The sequence below is a fragment of the Botrytis cinerea genome, chromosome 13 (genome assembly GCF_000143535.2).
Source record: "Botrytis cinerea B05.10 chromosome 13, complete sequence".
Classification (NCBI taxonomy): Eukaryota; Fungi; Ascomycota; class Leotiomycetes; order Helotiales; family Sclerotiniaceae; genus Botrytis; species Botrytis cinerea.
Window position 1 is genome coordinate 525938 of NC_037322.1, and position 21440 is coordinate 547377.

The 21440-nt window shown below is 44.6% G+C and overlaps 7 protein-coding genes across 7 annotated transcripts; 4 read left to right on the top strand and 3 right to left on the bottom strand.

Annotated features, from left to right (window-relative positions):
- Positions 1-59: 59 nt before the first annotated feature.
- On the top strand, positions 60-4581 carry Bcncr1. Its single transcript, XM_024696676.1, has 2 exons — positions 60-543; positions 594-4581. Exons 1-2 carry the CDS (start codon positions 292-294, stop codon positions 4176-4178), a joined length of 3837 nt encoding a protein of 1278 aa, XP_024552489.1. The 5' UTR covers positions 60-291; the 3' UTR covers positions 4179-4581.
- Positions 4582-7212: 2631 nt separating this feature from the next.
- BCIN_13g01420 (hypothetical protein) lies at positions 7213-9492 on the top strand. The gene is made up of 2 exons (XM_001557021.2): positions 7213-7526; positions 7617-9492. Exons 1-2 carry the CDS (start codon positions 7491-7493, stop codon positions 9255-9257), a joined length of 1677 nt encoding a protein of 558 aa, XP_001557071.1. The 5' UTR covers positions 7213-7490; the 3' UTR covers positions 9258-9492.
- Positions 9493-9586: 94 nt separating this feature from the next.
- On the bottom strand, positions 9587-11402 carry BCIN_13g01430 (hypothetical protein). Its single transcript, XM_024696677.1, has 3 exons — positions 11098-11402; positions 10594-11047; positions 9587-10509 (listed from the first exon to the last, which is right to left on the bottom strand). The coding sequence occupies exons 1-3, from the start codon at positions 11244-11246 to the stop codon at positions 9739-9741; spliced, it is 1374 nt and encodes a 457-aa protein (XP_024552490.1). The 5' UTR covers positions 11247-11402; the 3' UTR covers positions 9587-9738.
- Positions 11403-11630: 228 nt separating this feature from the next.
- Bccoq5 lies at positions 11631-13041 on the top strand. Its single transcript, XM_024696678.1, has 3 exons — positions 11631-11924; positions 12008-12089; positions 12172-13041. The coding sequence occupies exons 1-3, from the start codon at positions 11720-11722 to the stop codon at positions 12848-12850; spliced, it is 966 nt and encodes a 321-aa protein (XP_024552491.1). The 5' UTR covers positions 11631-11719; the 3' UTR covers positions 12851-13041.
- BCIN_13g01450 (hypothetical protein) lies at positions 13035-15991 on the bottom strand (the record flags this gene model as incomplete). Its single annotated transcript, XM_001557017.2, has 4 exons — positions 13035-15411; positions 15467-15578; positions 15631-15796; positions 15980-15991. 4 exons carry the CDS (start codon positions 15989-15991, stop codon positions 13566-13568), a joined length of 2136 nt encoding a protein of 711 aa, XP_001557067.1. The 3' UTR covers positions 13035-13565.
- A 942-nt stretch (positions 15992-16933) lies between these two features.
- Positions 16934-18729, top strand: BCIN_13g01460 (hypothetical protein). Its single transcript, XM_024696679.1, has 2 exons — positions 16934-17554; positions 17639-18729. The coding sequence occupies exons 1-2, from the start codon at positions 17409-17411 to the stop codon at positions 18336-18338; spliced, it is 846 nt and encodes a 281-aa protein (XP_024552492.1). The 5' UTR covers positions 16934-17408; the 3' UTR covers positions 18339-18729.
- A 256-nt stretch (positions 18730-18985) lies between these two features.
- Positions 18986-21377, bottom strand: BCIN_13g01470 (hypothetical protein). The gene is made up of 2 exons (XM_001557015.2): positions 20635-21377; positions 18986-20563 (listed from the first exon to the last, which is right to left on the bottom strand). The coding sequence occupies exons 1-2, from the start codon at positions 20925-20927 to the stop codon at positions 19096-19098; spliced, it is 1761 nt and encodes a 586-aa protein (XP_001557065.1). The 5' UTR covers positions 20928-21377; the 3' UTR covers positions 18986-19095.
- Positions 21378-21440: the final 63 nt, after the last annotated feature.

Sequence of the window (21440 nt, forward strand, 5' to 3'; positions counted from 1 at the left end):
GAACGACGAACTAGAACTATGACAGCATTGGTTGGTGGCTGGGACGCATCTACAGTACTGATATACAGACAACAATCATCAACTCTTCAACACAACGAGACGATATCAAATCAATAATTCATTTATCGATCGTTAACCTCAATCAATAACAAGTTTGTTGATTTTGACATTTATTTCCATACTAACACCCGTTCTCTCTGTGCACGAACTCCATCCGCTTCGTCTGTGTATCATCGACTCTACGCCTTCGTAGATTGCGACGCTGGGCGGCGCATGTAAACAAACGCAGTGATGCGGCATTCCTTCACTTTGATCGGGCTTCTCACTGCAGCTTTCGCAGCAAGCGAAGGATTTACACCGAAACACGAAGCTGGAAGATGTTCGATAAGGGGCAGCTGTGGGAAGGATAGTTGGTTTGGTCCTGAGCTCCCTTGTCCGGATAACGAACTCGCAAAAGAGCCGGACCAAGAGGCGAGGCAAAAACTGGTCGAGCTATGTGGCCCGAAATGGAGTACCGGACCTGTTTGTTGTGAGGGGAGTCAGGTATGTGAGATTGTTTGAAATGGGTCGGGACTTTGCTAATGGCTTCGCAGATAGATGCTCTTGCAGATCAGATCAAGAAGGCAAATCCAATTATATCCTCTTGCCCGGCATGCAAAGAGAATTTTTACAACACCTTTTGTACATTTACATGCTCGCCAGATCAGTCTCTCTTCCTGAATGTAACGGAAAGAAAGCAGATGGGCGATAAAAAGGATAACAAGTACATCGTCACGGAGCTAGATCAACTTATTTCTGAAGACTATGGGTCTGGTTTCTTTGATAGCTGCAAAGATGTTAAGTTTGGACCAACAAATTCAAATGCCATGGAATTCATCGGAGGAGGAGCAAAGAATTACTCCTCATTCTTAGCTTTCCTGGGACACAAATCTTTACTAGGTTCGCCGTTCCAGATCAACTATCCAGACCCTAGTAAATATCCCGAGGAGGGGATGAATCCATTATCTATGGTGCCAAAGAAGTGTAACGATGAAGACCCAAACTTTCGATGTTCTTGTGTGGATTGTCCTGCAGTCTGCCCGGCTTTACCGGAAGTTTCAAAGTCTGGGTCATGCCATGTTGGATTGCTTCCATGTCTTTCGTTCGCAGCTATCTTCACATACAGCATGGTATTACTATTAATTGCCGTTGCTGTGTTTGGTCACATAGCTTGGGCTAAGCATACCAAAAGACGTAATGAAAGATTGCGACTTCTGGAAGATGTTGCCCCAAGTGATGATGACGATGAAGGTGACATGGTCCATGGTGGAGCCATGTATGACCGACCTCAAAGAACTTATTGGATCAATACAGTTTGTGACACTGCCTTTAGTCGTCTTGGCTTCACAGCTGCGAGATTCCCAGCTATCACTATTGTAACAAGCATAATCATAGTTGGAATCTTGAGTTTAGGTTGGACAAAGTTCGAGATTGAACAGAATCCTGCACGATTATGGGTCAGCCCATCATCTTCTGCTGCTCAAGAAAAAGCCTATTTCGATTCAAATTTTGGACCATTTTACCGTGCTGAGCAAATTTTCTTGGTCAACGATACTAACCCATCAGGTCCTGGTCCTGTCATGAGTTACGATACATTGAAATGGTGGTTTGAAGCTGAAGATCGAATTAGAGGGTTGACCGGCAAACAAACCGGTACTAAATTCAGCGATGTATGCCTGAAGCCCCTTGGTGATGCTTGCGTCGTTCAATCTGTAGGAGGTTACTTGAACGACGACATTTCCAGTGTAGGCCCGGATACATGGGAGAAAACTATTCGATCATGTGCCGAATCTCCTGTTAATTGCCGTCCTGCTTTCGGTCAACCACTGGATCCTAAAATGATCTTTGGTGGCTGGCAAGAATCTGGTGATGTCATTGATGCTACTGCCCTCATTATCACCTGGGTAGTGAACAATGATGATGAGGGGTCATCTCAAGTCGAACATGCTATGGACTGGGAGGCCTCCCTTCGAGATGAGTTGTTACGTTTGCAGGTTGAAGCAAGCGAACGTGGTTTGAGACTTTCTTTCTCTACTGAGATAAGTCTTGAACAAGAGCTTAATAAATCTACCAACACTGATGCAAAGATTGTCGTCATTAGTTACATCATCATGTTCTTTTACGCATCTTTGGCACTCGGCTCAACAACCATCTCATTCCAAACACTAATGCGCAATCCAGCTAGCTCTTTGGTCCAATCTAAGTTCTCACTAGGAGTAGTGGGTATTTTAATTGTGTTGATGTCTATCTCAGCATCAATTGGTCTTTTCTCCTTTGCAGGCGTTAAGGTTACGCTTATCATCGCCGAGGTCATTCCATTCATTGTTCTTGCAGTTGGTGTCGACAACATCTTCTTGATTGTACACGAATTTGAGAGAGTCAATACCAGTCATCCTGATGAAATGGTTGAGCACCGCATCGCCAAAGCACTTGGAAGAATGGGTCCATCGATTCTTCTATCAGCATCTACCGAGACTATTGCATTTGCACTTGGTGCTTTTGTTGGTATGCCAGCAGTTCGAAACTTTGCAATTTATGCTGCAGGCGCAGTATTTATCAATGCAGTTTTACAAATCACCATGTTTGTTTCTATTCTCAGTCTCAATCAACGACGTGTTGAAGATCGTCGTGTAGATTGTATTCCTTGCGTTCAGATCAAAACTGCGGGTGTTCACCTTGGAAATGGAAATGGAAATGGAAATGCTTACTCCAGATTCTACGAAGGCTCTGATGAAGGCTTTCTTCAAAAGTTCATTCGCAAAACATATGCTCCAACCTTACTTGGTCGCAAAGTAAAGACCGCTGTTGTTGTTGTCTTTCTTGGAATATTCGCCGCTGCGGTTGCATTAATGCCTGAAGTCGCTTTGGGTTTAGACCAGCGTGTGGCAATTCCAGACGGATCATATCTCATTCCATACTTCAATGACTTGTACGATTATTTTGATTCGGGACCACCAGTGTACTTCGTTACTCGGGAATTGAATGTTACCGAACGTAGCCATCAACAACAGCTATGCTCTCGCTTTACCACATGCGAAACCGAATCTCTTACCAATATTTTGGAGTCCGAAAGAAAGAGGCCAGAGGTTTCGTACATCGCAGCTACTCCTGCTAGTTGGATCGATGACTATTTCCGTTGGCTCGATCCTTCTCTAGACTCATGTTGTGTTGAAGGTCGTTCAGCTTGCTTTGAAAATCGTGATCCAGCATGGAATATCACTTTACATGGTATGCCTGAAGGTCAAGAATTTATTCATTACCTAGAAAAGTGGATTGCTTCTCCTACAGATGAGGACTGTCCTCTTGGTGGTCAAGCTGCGTATGGACATTCCCTGGTTATTGATGCAGAAAAAAATACCATTCCAGCAAGTCACTTCCGCACGAGTCACACCCCACTCCACAGCCAAGAAGATTTTATTGCCGCCTATGTCTCTGCTCGTCGAATCGCAGATGGTATGAGTGAAAAGTCTGGTCTAGAAGTTTTCCCCTACAGTGTTTACTACATATTCTTCGATCAATACACCACAATCATCAGCCTCACGGCAACTCTCTTGTGTTCTGCCTTGGTACTCATTCTATTCATCTCTTCAATTCTCCTTGGATCTCTCAAAACAGGCGCTGTAGTCACAGTGACAGTCATAATGATAGTCACCGATATCATTGGCACAATGGCTCTCTTCAACGTCTCTCTCAACGCAGTCAGTCTCGTCAACCTCATCATCTGTGTTGGAATTGGCGTGGAATTCTGCGCCCACATCGCCCGCGCATTCATGTTCCCTTCGCGCTCCGTCATGGAAAAGGCGAAAAATAAATTCCGCAATAAGGATGCGCGCGCGTGGACTGCTCTTGTAAACGTAGGCGGGTCAGTCTTCAGCGGCATCACTATTACGAAATTGGTAGGCGTTACGGTATTGGCGTTTACGAGGAGTAAAATCTTTGAGATTTATTATTTTAGAATCTGGCTTGCGTTGGTGGTTTTTGCAGCATTGCATGCGTTGGTTTTCTTGCCTGTGGCGCTTAGCTTGGTGGGTGGAGAGGGCTATAGAGATAGTGGGGATGAAGGGGGGTTGGAGGAGGATTTGGCAGAGAGGAGATATAGAGCGCTTTTGCCGGATGATGAGAGTGATGATGAGTATTAGGTCTGGGGCCAATGGATGATAGAATGGCGCGAATGCTTGATGTATCGTATATCATATCACATCATAAGCTCGGAATCGGAGTTGGAGTAGTCGGAGTCAGAGAGACGTAGCAGAGAAGATAAATTTGTGAAAATACATGAGAGAAAGATGTCACGAGGTGGATGGATGCTGGATATATGGTATGTAAGGCGTATAGGGATTTGGCGACTAGATCCGAGATGGGTGATAGGTGGAGAGAGGGGGGAGGGATGGTAATGAGCTTGCTTGGATGGGCTATTACTAGTATACATGCATGGAAGAAAGGATAGATGGATGGATGGGTAAATGAATGGGTAGGTGGTACACAGCGCAATAATCAAATCACAGCAATCCCAGATATTACAGTAATGAAATTTATTTTCCACTCAACGTTTCTTTTTTTTTTTGTTCTGAGATATGGTGATGTGTGTGATATTGAGATGGATAGATATGTGTATGTATGTATGATATAAGCAGTATACTAGATATCCATTCCCCTCTAAACTTTCTCGAGATGTAATAAGATGTAAGACGTAAGAGTGCGTGTATGCGTTTACTTGAGAGAGATGGATTTTCTAACGAATTATGGATGTTATTGAACGGATTTGTTAATTGGATCTCAGCCGAACTTGGGACTTGGAACTTGGGACTTTGTGAGCCTCGCCTCGAAAATGAGTGAGTGAATGGATGGATGAGTGAGAGAGGATGAGTGGATGGGCGTGTAAGGACTTGTAGGTTATATGTTGTTATATGTTATATTTAACTAAGTATGGTGTGTAATAAAACGAAATCATCAAATAATGAAATGACGATGCAATAACGATTAAAATTACGAAAGTGCGAGAGTGCGAAGGTGAGGGCTAAAATCGCTGGTTATATTATACTTCTACTTGTACTTGTACTTGTACTTGTACTTGCAGTATATAATATGTCTTTCTCTGGGATCTTTTCAATCTCTATTTGTGAGTTATGTAACTTTATATACTTATATTTCTCTATAGAAGAAAAAAAATAAAATTTAAAAAGTTGGAAAGATTTAGAAATTTAGAGATTTCAGAAAGGAGTATGAATTGTAAATTATATCGTTACTTGTGTATTATAAATCCGATGAATGAATGAATGAATGAACGAACGAGTCAGAGAGATTATTAGGCTAACTCTCATCTTCATCTTCCATCTTCCATCTTCCATCTTCCATCTTCCATCTTCCATCTTCCATCTTCCATCTTTCAAGATAAGATAATCAAACCATGAAAAAATAAACTACTATCCACCCACCAGTTTCAAAAAGTTGATACTCAGAGAACGTTTGATAGATAGATGAATTAATAAGTCCATATATCTATCTATGGACCAGTATACCAATTCTTGATTTCCTGAGTCACAGTTTACAAACTAGGTAGGTAGGTAGGTAGGTAGGTAGGTATTCTCTTTATAATATTTCTCATTCCCGAATCTCGATCCCCTTCCTGAAATTTAGCTCATCTCAACTCTTCACGTCGCCATCACCCACCTCACGCAACCCAAACACCCCTTCCCTCAACCGAACCTCCTCGTTCGTCATCCTCCTCCTCCCCATACACCTCAACATCACCGGATCAATTTTCGCCACCGGATGCGGCCGATGAAAGAATGATTTTTCCACTACGGTGTACCAAGGCTCTCTCTCCATCCTCATCCTTCCCCATCTCTCCTTCTTCCGACCCCGCAAACTCCCTCTCGAACTCCACCGCACTACCCCCTTTATTCCGCGCGCAAAATCCCATGCCGGACATACTGTGCACGAAAAGATCCCACTCGATACTCTTTGTGGATTGCGTCTTCGGCGGTGCAGGGATACATGTGGAAGAGCATTTCGCAAGCGCGTTTTGTGACGAGGATTTTGGGGGGTGGAGATGGAGAGATGGTTGTGTTTGCTAGGTGATTGGCGAGGTCTTGAATATCGGCAGAAGGGCGAGTTTTGTCTTTTGTTCTTGTTTGGGTTGGAGTTGTGTCTTCCGTGCCCCAAATTGCTTGTTCAGAAAGAGTAGCTGATTGGTACTTTTGAGTGTATCAGTGCCACTACTACTCAAGAATGCCAAAGGTCACCCAAGCCGAGGAACAGCAGTTAATAGCCCAGATCGAATGGAATAAGAACAATCCAATCAACCAAAAGGCTCAAGCTCGTCAGCCATCTCGGCTTCGGTGAAACCATCCTGCTTCCAAACCATTGCACAATCCTTCCTGTTGCCCTAACAAAATGTCTCCAGTGCTTTCCTGGTGATTTGAGAATGATTCAACCAAGCCATGTCCTTCCGACCAGTGGGGGCTTTAACCTCGTGTAGATTCTTAAAAAGTGCTTTTCTTAGCTTGGAACAAGCCTCCTTGGTGAAGTTACTTTTGAAATTCAAATATCGCAACCAACATCTAATCATGATGGGCTCTATTCTATATCTTCCACATTGTATATGGGCCAATCTCCAACAAGATGGTTACTACCAACTGTGAATTGCAACCGTCTCGCCCGTCACGTATTGCCCGGTCTAAGAGGTATTTACATACCATTTTGCATCGGAAAGCAACGAGGGTCTAAATCAAAGACACAAATATATATCGTATGAGTCTAGACAACTTGTCCATTGATGAAGAAGTACATTGAATGTTGGTGACAGCGAAGGGGTGAGAGCGTATTATAGAAGCCAGCAAGCACGGACTAGTGGGACACTCCTACTTCGGATTTGATTTGATTTGATTTGATTTGCTTCAAAAGATGCCTAGGAAGAACTGTTAACATATATTAACAAAGTTGGAGAGTATTCAAGAGAGATCTCTGGAAAAACAACCGACTTCATATTCTCCTCGCTTCACACATTCCTTCATGTTGTCGCTCAATCAATCTTGCTTGTTAATATTTCACCCCTATCAGCTAGCCAGCCTATTAGCTTCGATGCATGATGCCCTTTTGATTCCTCGGCTCATGACTTCATCATCATTCGAAATCCCACCCACCACCACTTCATTCTTTTCTTAGTGAGTTGAACCAAAACTTTAATGATACCTACTTACTTAAACTTGAGAAATACCACAGAAAATGTCAATATCCCATAGAATCATGTTATTTACTTATCATTTTGCTTCTCTCACATCTATTTATAACAATTTATTTCCAACAGAGTCTCCTTGAATATTGGTTTGAGTGAAAGAAGAAGAAAGAGTTTATTGATTGAGAGTGTGTGAATTGTGTTCGTGTCTGTGTGCGCAATTGGAAGAATCGACGTCGAAATTTGCTTTGCTTTGCTTTGCATTGTCGCAACTATGGTGAATACCCAAGAGCTTCTGGCTCAAATGGAGGTATGTATTCTTAAATTCATTCATTCACTATCTCATATTTCATCTCGAATATTCTCCTCTTGTTGTATACGCTGTTGACGAATTGCACAGACAGAATATTGTCCTCCACTCGACAACAGTACGTTTCGTGCAATAATCGCAGATTACGATCTCTCCAATAAAGAGCAAATTCAGACGGCGCGCGTGGTTTTGGACATGATAAGGAAAGATGCAGAGTTTGAAGAAGCTACTGGCTTCGATCCGAGTGGAACTTGGGGCGGAACATACACAAATAGAGGGGAAACTTCAGCAGAGCAGAATTCGCAGAATGGCAATAGCAGAAATGACGATGCGAGCACAAGTAGTAAAAGTGTACCTGGATGGAGTAGTTCTACAGACGATACATTGAGTCAAAGAACATCCTCACTAGATCTTTTGGAAGGATTGGACTTTCCGGGCAGCGAAGATGCTTACAAGGGGACTGACTTTACGGATTCTCTTGAGGGAATGGATGTGAACAGTCAAGAGGATTTCTTACTTTCGACTTTCGAGACTCTGAAACCTTTTGATGTCAAATATTCCCTGAAGAAGTCCAAAGGAAATGTTAATTTGGCGATCGAGGATTTACTCAATCTATCCTTCCTCGAGGAAACAGGATCGAGGAGACGTGGTATTGAAGCCTTCTCTGAAAGTTCCGCATTACCTAAAGCCCGCAAACAAAAAGGAAAGAGAAAAGGTCGAAAGACTGAAGCCTCTGAAAGCAGTACCGTTGCAGACAATTCACCTATTTCTTCTGAAGCGAGTAAATGGGAGACGGGCAGAAAGGATGTCGAATTCCTATCTACCAGAACCGGCATACCTATGCAACAGATTACTTCAATGTACCACAATCATGGAGCTTCTGTCAAAGCGACAATCTTATCAATCATTGAAAACTATCCTGCCACCGATATGGAAGAGGAAGACCCAATAATTGAAGTGCAAGCAATGGAACTTGGGGAAGCTTTTCCTTCAATTAAACCCTCCCACATACTCGTTCTCACTCAAATCACATATCCATATACAGCCAATGCGCATGAACTGGCAAATGCACTCATAGCGACTCCTATTTCCAAGCCAGGCAAACCAAACCTTCAAGTTGAAATCCGACATGTGCCTCTTAATATCGACCTCTCCCCCACGATTTTATCAGCTTCAAAACAGTACTCCTTAAATGCTATCTACCCCACGCATTCTACCTCCTCTAATCCTGGTACACCACTCTCTCCCTCTACAGACTCAAGCCCTCACGTCAATGCACGTAACACTGCTTTCCAAAAAGCATCCGCTGCGTACAAAAAGTCCAAATCCAATCCTCTGATGGGCGGCGCAGCAGCTTATTACTCCCAACTGGGACGAGATGCCAATGTCCGTGTTAAAAATGTCGAAAGTGCTGCAGCGGACGAATTAGTCATGAGTCAATGTTGGAGCGGCGGTATAGATTTACATGGAGTTGGAGTCCGAGATGCAGTGAGAATCGCAAGAGAGAAAGTAACCATGTGGTGGGTTTCAGAGGAACAGAGAAGAGTCAGCGGTGGATATACACGAGCGGGGCCACAACAGGGATTCAAAATCGTAACGGGTGTGGGAAATCACAGTGAAGGCGGAAAAGGAAAGTTAGGACCTGCTGTAGCGAGGATGTTGATTAAGGAGGGGTGGAAAGTACAGGTCGGGAGCGGCGCATTGCTTGTTATGGGGGTGGCGAGGAAGTAGGAATATCTTGGGTAGATCATTTTGTCTGGGCGTATCAAAGTAGGCGCACTTGATGGAGTCGTTTGGTCGTTAGGTGATGGAAAAGGGCGTCTCGGCGATTGTGTGGGTGGACGATGGAGTTTGAAAGACTTCCCAGCGAACTTTTTTCTGCTTACGAATATGAGCGTATAAAGTCTATTGAAAAATTATGCATAGATAGATTTATGAGCGTCATTAGAGTAGATCAATGTACTCAAATCATACATAACAGTATACTTACTAGTAATGATGGTGGTATTTAAACAAGTGATCAAGATGGGTGTCGCTGAATGCAAATGCTACGCCTCAAGTGCTCAAGTACCTAGGTATCTATTGTATCTCTCGTTGGTACATGCTAGTGCTAATGCTAATGTCTTCTCAGTTACAATCATAATCTCATAATCTCATCTATGTATCTGCCTTCTACCCCTCTCACAATCTATATCTCACAAATTTCATTCACTCACTTCAAACTACCCACACCCCCTTCAAACTCACCCACATCATATTCCTCGGGATATTCCTCCATGACCGACCTCAACTCTTCCATCTGACTCTTCAACTCCGGCGTCATCTCCTTATACACATCCTCAAACATGCTTTTGATCGGGGGTTTCTTTTCCTTCTCCGCCTCGCTCAGTTTCTTCAAAACCTCCTTTTTAATATTCGTCCTCGCCTCGATCTCCTTCGCTTCATTCCATACATTTCTCTTCTCGAGATATTTCCGCAGCCGCGTGATCGGGTTATCTCTTCGTTTCCAATCTTCGACTTCGACGCGCGCGCGGTACGCGAAGGAATCATCTGAAGTGCTATGGTGGGAAATGCGGTAGGACATTGCTTCGATGAGGACAGGGCGTCCACCATCTTTTAGGGCAAGCTCACGCGCTTTCTTGGTGACTTGGAGGACGGCCCAGATGTCATTTCCGTCCACGCGGATGGTGTCAATTCCGTAGCCGGTGCCGCGACTGGCGATACCGTCGCCGCGGTATTGTTCGAGGGTGGGGGTAGAAATGGCGTAGCCGTTGTTGCGACAGATGAAGATTACGGGACAGGAGCGGGTAGCGGCTATGTTGAGGGCGCCGTGGAAATCTCCTTCCGAGGCGGCTCCTTCGCCAAAGTAACAGGCTACTACTCGGGGAGGGAGAGAGGGGTTTTGGAGACGTTGGAGTTTTAATGCATAGGCTGCTCCTGCGGCATGGGGGATTTGAGTTGCAAGAGGAGAAGAGATAGAGTGCTGCATTTTGTTAGCTGTTTGAATTCTATCGCTACCCATATTTTTTTTACGTCAAATTTTGGGCAATATCAGAGGGAAACTCACAATATTCAGCTCTTTACTTCCATAATGTACGGGCATATTTCTTGCCTTTCCCTTATCCTTTCTATTGGCAAACAGCTGACTCATAAATTCGTCCAGCGTAAATCCTCTCTGCATGAACACACCCGCCTCTCTATATTGGCTAAAAATCACATCATCCTTTTCCAATGCCGCCGCCGATCCAACACAGGTACCTTCTTCGCCCTGACTCGGCATGTAAAAGCTCAATCGACCTTGTCGCTGTGCTTCAACCATTATAACATCCATAATAGACACTTTTATCATGTTGAGATACATTTCCAAAGCAGCTTCGTCGGAGGGGAGAACGGCAGATGGGTCGAGAATTTCACCGTCCGGGGACATGGTGCGGTAGGTAGGAATGGCATTGTAGGTTGAGGGGTGCTCGAAGGAGAGGGAGGAGGTAAATTTACTATCTACTGCTCCGGGGAAGCGTACTCTATGTTTTGATTAGCAATTGATATTTTGTTCAAATCAATGGAAACTCACCCTGCAGAACCAGGTTTCTGGCTTGGTCCCACGGTAGAATGGCATCTTCCCAACCATACTCCATGAGTCCTACTTCTCAAGCAAGATGTAGATATTCTTCCGCTCTTAGCCCCTCGCAAAATGCATCCTCCAATTCTCTGTGAATTCATAATTGTTTGCTTATCTGACTTCAGTGATCAATCAACAATATCACAACTAAACCTCAATCTAACATTCCCAAGCAGTAAAATGGCCGTTTTGAAGAATCAATTCGAAAACATCAAGGAGATTTCTTCAACATCTTTCAGTCAATACCATCCGGGACCTGCTTAAATACAAAACAAAAAGAGCGTCCGGCACAAGAAAGATCAACACAGATGCTGGGGACTCCAACCGTGCTAAAACACTGGAGAACAAGGCTGGAATCCGGGGTAATGCCGTTGATAACCGATCCACTCCTATCCCTTGTTCCGCTAGCTTACTTCTTCATTGTACCACTCGCCGGAGAAAAAACTTGGCAAGGCTGACGAGGCGAGAAATTTATCGGATTCGGAGATACTTGGGGGATTTTTGTATTCCCATTATTTTGTGATCGACGTCTAGTTCTTGTACCTATCACGGAAGCATAGTTATTAGGTTCAAAATGGCTTGCAGATCAGCACTCAGACCATTAACCAGGTCTGCCAGAACTCAATTCGTTTCGAGATGTTTTTCAACTTCGAGTACAATACGTCAAGCAGATCCATCCTCCACACAAACATCATCTGCAGGTGCATCGAATAGCGACAATGGACGAACCACACATTTCGGATATCAAACTGTGCCAGAGGCGGAGAAGGAAGCAAGAGGTATGTTCAATGGCTTGAATAATCAATGCTGGAGCGATCAAATTACATGAAACGAAAGCTAATTCGTACGTCGTTGTGAATAGTTGCGGGAGTCTTCAGTAATGTTGCAGCCTCGTACGATACCATGAATGACTTTATGTCATTGGGGATCCATAGACTATGGAAGTATGATGACTCTTTTTTACATTCCCTTTAAAAATCTGGAGAATCTTTTTGCATATATAGCACCTACTAATCCAAATCCCAGAGACCACTTCGTCCGCTCTATAAACCCCGGTTTCACCCCCCCTACCTCCTCCACTTCTACCTCCTCCCCCCAAGGCTGGAAAATGCTCGACATAGCCGGCGGCACCGGAGACATCGCCTTCCGTCTCCTTGACCACGCAACCAACATCAACAAATCCCCCTCCTCCAGCATAACCATATCCGACATCAATCCCGAGATGCTTGCCGAAGGACGCAAACGCTCGCTCCAAACCTCCTACGCCCATTCCCCCCGTCTCAATTTCCTCCTCGCAAATGCCGAGTCTCTCCCCATGGTCCCCTCGAATTCTCTCGATCTCTACACCGTTGCCTTCGGAATCCGCAATTTCACAAATAAAGATGCTGCGTTGCGGGAAGCGCACCGTGTTTTGAAACCCGGTGGGCTTTTCGCTTGTTTGGAATTCTCGGATGTGACGAATCCGTTGTTTAATGCGATTTATAAACAATGGAGTTTCTCAGCGATACCATTGATTGGCCAATTGGTGGCGGGAGATAGAGATAGTTATCAGTACTTGGTGGAGAGTATTGAGAAGTTTCCCAAGCAGGAGGAATTCAGGGATATGATTAAGGAAGCTGGATTTGTGGTCCCTGGAAAAGGATGGGAGGACTTGACAGGTGGAATTGCAGCAATCCATAAGGGTATTAAACCTCTGGAGAAGTAGCTTGGGGGAATATCTTGTTTGCTAGACATCCGCCTTATTAATGCGTTGTCTATATGAGCTTGAATCAGTCCGACTTTCAAGTAAACTACGTTTGAAGATCTGTAAAACCAGCATGTAAAATGTATATATACACGTTATTGTACGATACCATAAACTCCAAATATCACAATGAAGATTCTGTAACTGGAACACATTTACTAAAATTTAATTGATGTTTTCTATGCGTCTGTGATCATTTGACAACCGTCCCCTCCCTGGCACCCCGCAACCACCAACCTTTCAATTCTCACATTTTTCCATGTGGAAATTTGAGGCAAAGACTAGAATACATGTGCAACGCTATTCATTGATTCGTTTCGAATATCTCATTCCATAATGAGATCCATGATATGATGCGACTCAAAGCTACCCGTATCAAAAGTACAGATGCGAAGGAAATAGAATGAGCTAGTAGCTATCATCGCCTGCACACAAATAAAAGTAGGAACCGTAAAGTATGAGCAAACGTTTATGACTCCACTCCGGTACCTTAAATATTTTTATGATGAGGACGAAAAAAAGCCGAAATACTAATATGGCTGGGCCTCTGTCAAGATAGATATCCTCTGCTCACAATAAGTGACCATTAAGAAGATGTACTGTATGAGAAATATGACTTTTTGGTGCAAGAAAGGAATGAAAACTGGTGATGTATGATGTCGGATATTATTGGTGATCAAGAATCACCTCCTGCTGGTGTAGCTGAAGCTAGAGCAGGAGATGCTCCGCCTTCTTTATTGAAGCCACCTCGTCCGCCACGTCCACCTCTACCTCTATCATTTCCCCTTCCACGGCTAGATCCACCTCGACCACCTCGACCACCTCGGCCACCTTCGCTATCGCTAGCACCTCCGCTTCCGTAACCACCTCGGGGAGCACTGCTGTTTCCACCCCTGCTGCTGCCCCAACTGCCGGCACCTCCACGGCTTGAAGAGTAAGACTTAGTATTATCCCTAGCCTGGAATAACTTCACCAAAGGTCTTGAGCGATCCTCACTGCTGCGTTGTGTGACCTCTGCAGGTAGACGACCTAGAGCATCATCTCTCTCCTGAGTTGTCTTGAAGACGGCAACCTTGTTAGATGCGCCCCATTTATCGACTCTAATAATCTTTGCCTTGTCATCGTCGTGGAACAAATCACGGACATGGTCTTCTGAATTCACATTCATAACGAAGAGACCAATGATTTGTTCGGCAGAAGGCTTAGCTGCTGGGGATGAGCTGTCTGCACCATTTGTGGTCGCAGGAGTCTTCTCGTCCTCCTTGGCAGATGGTAGGTTAACAACGTTGTTTTGAGCTGGTTGTGGTGTGGCAGGCTTGGCTTGGAACGGAGCTGGTGACTCTGCGGTACGTTCAGGACCAGCTGGTGGAGCTCTGGTTTGTGGTTGAGCTTGTCCTCGTTGACCAAAAGGTTGAGCTGGAGGTTGTGCGGCAGGTGAACGCTGAGCTGGCCCAGTAGGTGGTGCCGAGGATACAAGATTTTGGCTTGATCCAGGTGTTCCAGAGCCGGTCGCAGGTGCTTGTGCTTGTTGCTGTTGGTGACCCGGATGTTGTTTTGCACCTCGATGAGCGAAGTTAAACCCTTGAGCTCGCATTTCGGTACCGATGCGACCATCTTGAACTTCCAAAACTAACCATCCAAAGGCAGCATCAGCTAAGTTAAAGTTCCACATATTTTTGAAAGCACTTTCGTCGACTTGGCCCAAAGTCGCGGCGTTAGAACCGCCAACGGGGCCTCCGAATGGGTTGCCTCCATGTGCGGTGCTTGGCATCTTCTCTACGATACCAAGGGCGTTATTGAGAAGGTTTTGTTGAGCTTCGTTTGAAGAAATGGCCGGTTGAACTTCGCTCTTGACCGTTTCCCATACGTCATTGAAGGAAGCTTTGGACGCTGCGAGCTTACCCCGGTAATGATCCAAGGTAGGGTTGACACTGAATTCGTTGTAGGAGCTTCCATATCTGAAATGTAGTCCTGCAGATATCGAGAAGTCGGCCTTAAGGGTGACTGAAAGCTGATTCAAAATACCCTCACGAGCTGGGGACGCATGGGTAATAAATACACGGGTTTCGGTAGGGTCGTATACACGATTGGCGGTGTCTACCAACTCTCCCATTTGAAGGAGTGTGGTCCACATGGTTCCTTGCCCACCAGCAATTGTGGTTCTACCCTCGCCGTTATCGAAAAGTTTGTGCATGACAACTGCGCCACCAAGTCCGAGAAGTCTTAACTTAACGCCTCCAATTTCCAAAAGCATCGAGCGTGCCTCATCAATGATGTGAAGTTTGTCAACCTTGTATTCGCCCGATCTGAATTTCTCGAGGACTCGCACATCTTCGCATGCACCCCAGACAGTGTAGACCGGTACATCAAGCTTCAGACTGCCATTTAGGAACTGTGGTAATTCGGAAAGTGGAAGGTCGCCAGGACTGAATCTCGACTTTACTGGGCCGCCCGGCGCTGCAATTGCCTTTTTCGTAGCTTCTGTGATCAGGGGAGAGTATTGAGCGACATGTTTGAGGGTCCTATTGAATTTTGTTAGTGGATGATGCAAAGTGCTGAGCTAGATGCTGAGCTCACTTTTCTGCAATGCGATCGAGAGAGGTGTCATCATAGAAACCGAAATCTCCAGTATGAATAATGTGGTCTGCGCGTGCCTGCTTTGCGAGTTCGTTGAGTGATCTTAAATTTCCTTCCAAGTTGTCAGCGTTGCCTGAAAAGTCAAATCTTCAGGTCAAGCTCACCTCGTACGTCTGCCACACACAAAACTCTCACACCTCCAGTTTGTATGATTCTACCGTTGTTTGGAAGTAAAGGGGTCGCTCCAGGTGGAATGCCAGTATGGCCGGCTACAGCACCATTTGGCATATAAGCTTGGTTATAGCTAGGTTGTTGGGGAGGGAGTCGTTGCTGAAACATTGGATCTGTTAGCTTGGGATGTACTGGAAACTTCTGAAAAACGGAAGAGTAAGTGGGTCGTTTCCCGACGATGAAAGAGCTTGCGAGAGTCATTTTCGATTGAACGAGACAGCAGAGGAGGCTGAGAAGAGTGTGTACGATTGAGGAGTATGTTTGGAATGGTCTTCCACTTACAGGATTGGCCATAATTCACAAGATCGTGGTGATTCACAGTCAGATAAGGAAGGCGTAAAGAGGTGAATTATTCTATGCGCTTTCTCTGTCGAAACAAGGAGGTACGATGAGAAGATTAATTAAAGGAAGTAAAGGAAGGTGGTATGTAGTAAGGTTTCGGTTGAGGAGGTAGGTACCTTTTTGATGATTGAAGTTGAGTGAATCTCTTTCGCGCGGCTCACAACCAAATTGGAAACCTAAGGAAGACAACATCCATCCCTGCAACCTTCAGCTTGATTTGGTAACCCACACTTTCCTGTCAGCAAAGCAAACCTCACTCCAAACGTCACTTCAGACTTCTCTCCCACCGGTGACGTTCAACAATTTGCACAATTTATAATTTATAATTTGTAATTTATAATTTATAGTCAAGTGACCAGAATTTACCATGGTGTGATAAGTGATGACAATAATTACAATTATCTCGCCCTTAATTATGCCCAAGTAGGTATTATGACCACTTTTTACAACATCCATCTCCGACATCTGGCGGTCTTGATCAGAATCGCGGTATCATCTTATCATGTGATATCTGTACGAATGTGCTTTCCACCATGCCTTCTCACCACACAGCTTTCTCTCGCACTTCATCGTCGCACCTTGTCCATTCCTACCACTTTCTCAAACCAATGTTTACAATCTGGCTGGCTGTCGCCATGATCAACGCCGTCCAACGCAACAATTCAAACCTTGGGCATACCACAAAATGCCCTGTTATCCTAGCGTCCTGTAAGTCTATACATCTATTGGTGGTCCAGTGTAAAGGAACTTGCTATCATGCAATAGCAAAGAGTGGAAATATCACATGGAGATACTTGCTAGTCTCAGAACCAGTACAGTCGGGTACTTCTGTGATGGAGTCAAAAAATGTAGCTCATTCATTTCCATTTTTGTTGCTTCTGCAGTATCATTAAAGGTGCATCGTGCACCTCGCTTTAAACCAGCGTTGTTCAAATCTCCTACGTTTCTGGGAAGCTCGCATATCATCAAGCGTACCTACTTCTTATCGGCTTCTAGATATGCGCCAAGAACAAAGCGATGCTTGTACTGGAGGACAAACTTTTCTTTGCGTATTTCTGGATTAAATGGCTTTCGAGTGGGTGTGATGGTTTTGTGGCAGACCCTAAAACATCTCCATTCCGCACAGTTTCGCAAATCTTCATGATTGAATCCTTCATATCCACCTCAATTCATGTAACCTAATGATTTGAGAGAAGCTTATAGGCACTTCTCGATTCTCTGCCCCGTTTCGAGCAAGTTAGACCTCGAGATGTGACGCCAGCAAGCGCATACACACACACTCCTCTAGATGTGTAACCTTTTAAGGCCGAGAGTGATCTGGAACAAGTTGTCCTGAAGCGATTACTTTCTTCGTTTCTGATTATTCTCAATGCAAATTTTTGATACTTTAATGAAAGCTTATCTTGGACTACCTATATCAAGTACAGCAGCAATCCACTCTGATCCACCCATCCCAAGACGAGTCGAAGTAACATTCAAGATGGAAGGAAATAGATCCATCAGAATGGCCATCAGGTAAGTCTTCCTCTTATTATTTCCTTGTTTTACATGATGCACACGGATCACATTACCATCAAGACAGATTTAACAAACGTTTAGATCCATTGGGCGCGAAGTCGTGCATGTCAAAGTCGGAAAGGACCTCCAAGATTTCGGTGTACACAAAAGTCTCATTTGCCACTGGTCTCCATTTTTCAACGCTGCATTCACTTCCGGTTTCGAAGAAACCGCCACTGGTATCATCAAGCTTGTAGATGTCGAAGTTGAAGTCTTTGAGTTGTTTTTCTTATGGCTATATACGCAGCAAATCGGTGAGCCTGAGCAAGATCCAGCTGGTTCCGCTCTCTCGGACAACGAGTCGAAACCCGGCCATGACTACAAACTTCATGTTCGCACTCTTCTACGGCTCTACGTCTTTGCGGACATGATTAAAGCACCGGTTCTCAAGAACGACTGCATTGAGAAGCTCTCTCGTATGGAATCTTTCGAAAAGGAATATCTAACCGAGTCCGAGAATTTCCGATATGTTTGGGAGCATACGAGAGAGCACGATTTAATCCGCAAGCTGCTTGTTGATACAATCGTTTGGGATTTGGGGAACGCATCATTTCTCAAGACTCCCGATCAACTTCCTCAAGAAGTAACATTTGACATTCTTCTCGCCATGAAAACAGTTATCGATAATGCTCGTACGGAGTTAAAAGAGAAAGAGAATAGTAAGAAAAAGTTCAAGGCTCTCGAAGCTTTCGAAAGCCCTTTGGAAGATCGAACCAATTATCATGAGAAAGCTGGGACATAGAATAACGAAAACGGAGATGTGCCATCTGAGTCGCTGGCGGGGGTCTCAGACCAGGAAATGTATGATATTGAGGAAATTGTGGATTCTAAATCAGGGGGCGACTTGGCCAGTTACAAGGCTAGATGGGTTGGACATCCGCAAGACAGTAAATATTACTCGGCGGAAAACTTTAGAGGTGCCCAGAAACTCGTTGGGGAATTTCATAAGAGATACCCGCAGAAGCCTGGTCCTGGGATCGGCTACTAGTAGTCATACTTTCCTATTGTCTTGTGGGCTCGAGAGTTCGTCCCAGATAGGTTTTCCCATAGTTCAGTCTTCAGTGCAATGATTAGAGGTGTTCGGTTCCTGAAACCCATTTGTTAATTAGAAATAGTTTGGAATATTTAACTCACTTCGGACATGGAAGTTCGTTTCTAAATTATCAGTCCGGACTATGGGACACTTCGGTCCATGTACCACATTGTTTGTAATCAATCTTGAGTGCTTACCTAGATAGCCAATGATCAGTAAGTGGTTTGTGGAGGTATCGCTCGGTTCTGATATTTTATTGGTTATTACAAATATCTTTACTTCTTTCCCCTCACACCCCCGAGCAATATTTTCCGGGGTAACACATCGCTTACCACGGGTTTTCCAGCTAAAGAAGATGTTCATCTAAAATTCATTAAATTTCTATTCTATAATATAGTATTATTGAAACCAGGTGGTGCATCACTATTCATCTAACCACCCCAACGTGAACGTCTTCTGGTGCCTATCAATCTTTACACAATCTCCCATCCGAAGCCATGGTCATAAGATCACTCCCAACTGATGTATGAGCATACAAAACAAAGTTTGGATCATAAGACAATTTCACCTCCAGCAATTGATCGTAGTTTGCACCATAGTAATCCTCTTTCCATGTTGGATTGTCGAATGTTGCCTCGTTCATGTAAGATCCACCACCGGGGGTCAAGACTTTAAACTGGTCTTGAAATGCATTCACCTGCGCTTGAATCTGATGTATTGTCTCTCGCGAAGCTGCTGCTTCAATACCGACGTCAACATTTAGCCAATAGAGAGAATCGCGCCATGCAGGAAGAACGGCGTTAGAGCCTACGTGGTTTCCAACGCGAGCATGTGTGACATTAGCGGCTATTCCATTGATTCGTAAAGATGTTGCGGGAATTCCAGTCGTGCTGATAATGTCTTTGAAAATGGAAATTAGATCAGTGGCATTGTTCTGGACGGTCGAGCGGGGGATGAGGCGTCCTCCGATAATATCATTTGTCGTATAAGGTCCATAGGGGAGACTTCCAGTGTAGTGCTCATAGTGATCGTAGAAGTTTGGCCTGTCACTTGTTTCGTATGCTGCAAATGTTATGTTCAATGCTTCGATCTCTTTTTTGTACGAAGCCAATGCTTCGTCCATTGTCGAGGCATCCCCACCCGGCCATGTAGCAAATTCAAGTTCGAATGCATCACTCGTGAAACCCCAAACTGTGGTGAAGCCAGGTATTTGGTCTAGAATTAGGAGGTGCTTTTGCCAAGCTTCGATTGCAGACCAGTATCTAGCATCGCCAGTATTGTTAATGGTGAATGATCCACCCGCAACTATACCGTCAACGTGAGCTTTTGTAGTCAGAGAGATCACCACGGCGTATGTGCCTCCGCCGCCGCCGCTAAGTGCCCAGTAAAGGTCTGGATTCTCCTCAGGGGTAGCGATGAGATGACGACCATCAGCAGTCACAACTTCAAATTCCAATGCATTATCCGCGCTGAGACCGTACGTCGCTCCAAGAGGACCATGGCCACCGCCTTGCACATATCCACCAGCTATGCCTACAGTTGGGCAGAAGCCACCCACAACTCGCAGACCGTTCTCAGCAGCGATTTCATAAGCTTCATAGAACTGAACTCCAGCTCCAGCTTTGACCGCAGGACCAGTGTAATTAGTGCTGGTGTAATTGAGAAACGAAATATCTTTGAGGTTGTGCGTCCATAGTGCAAGGGACCCTTCGCCGTTTGATCTACCAATGTAGTCATGGCCAGTGTTTTTTATCGTGATTCGGACTTTGTTCTCGGTTGCAAATTTCAAACCGGCAATAACATCATCAGCGCTACTGACGTTAATGGCATAAGAAGCAATGTTCCCCAAATCGCATGTTGTATTTGTAGAAGTAAAAGGACTGCAAGAATCATTCAGCCAGTATGGTGCCATGACATTGACTGGATCCGTGAAACTTTACAACTGAAATTAGCTTAGGTGTTCGAGTGAGATATTTGTCAGTCTTGGGAACGAATTATGACTTACTATGTGAGCGGTTCTGTCCAAGTATTTTTTATCTCTGCGCATTCGGCCAAATCGTTGTCAGAATTGTGGCAGATTTGAGCCAAGGGCTTTCCGAGAATGAGTTTCCCATTGACAGATTGGTTCAATTGTTTCCAATCTGCAAGACCAGGCCACTGAAGATCCGTTGGAAGGTAGTGACAGTTACTTCTCGGTTCAAGAGATCCATCAAATTTCTTCGCTGGCGCTGCAATCACAGGCGAAAATCCCAATAAGGCTGCAGTCGCGGCCAGAACAAAAGGTGAATATAAAAGCATTGCGTCCGATCCAGAAAATTGGTGATAGACAAAAGAAATTGTACCTCACTGAATCATTCGAATCGATGATGATTCACAGGAATGGGAATTTAAGTCTTCCTGCCATCTTTATGATAATTCATTCCTCCTTGCCAAACTCTAATCGTCACCGCTTCTACACAAGATTCCGTAAGTTCTGTTATCCATCCTGTGAGCAAATGTCAGCCCTAGGGATACGGACAATGCTAAATCGCGTATAGAGATAGAGTTCGACTTGAAGGATCAGGTACCGATCCATATTTCATATTGCTCAATCTTCTTTCGCACCGAGAACGGTTACGAGGTGACAGTATCGTGCCACTCGCAGTCACTGTCGGCAAAAACCCGTTGAAGGTTTACGTGGAAGAGGATATCGTGTAGAATTAGTCCATCGGGGATCAAATCCTTCCTCCCAAGATTCTGTGCAACATCAGGTTAAGTGATTTCGCCGCACGGTATATTTCACATACCTGAAGTGCTTAGACTCTGGGAGAG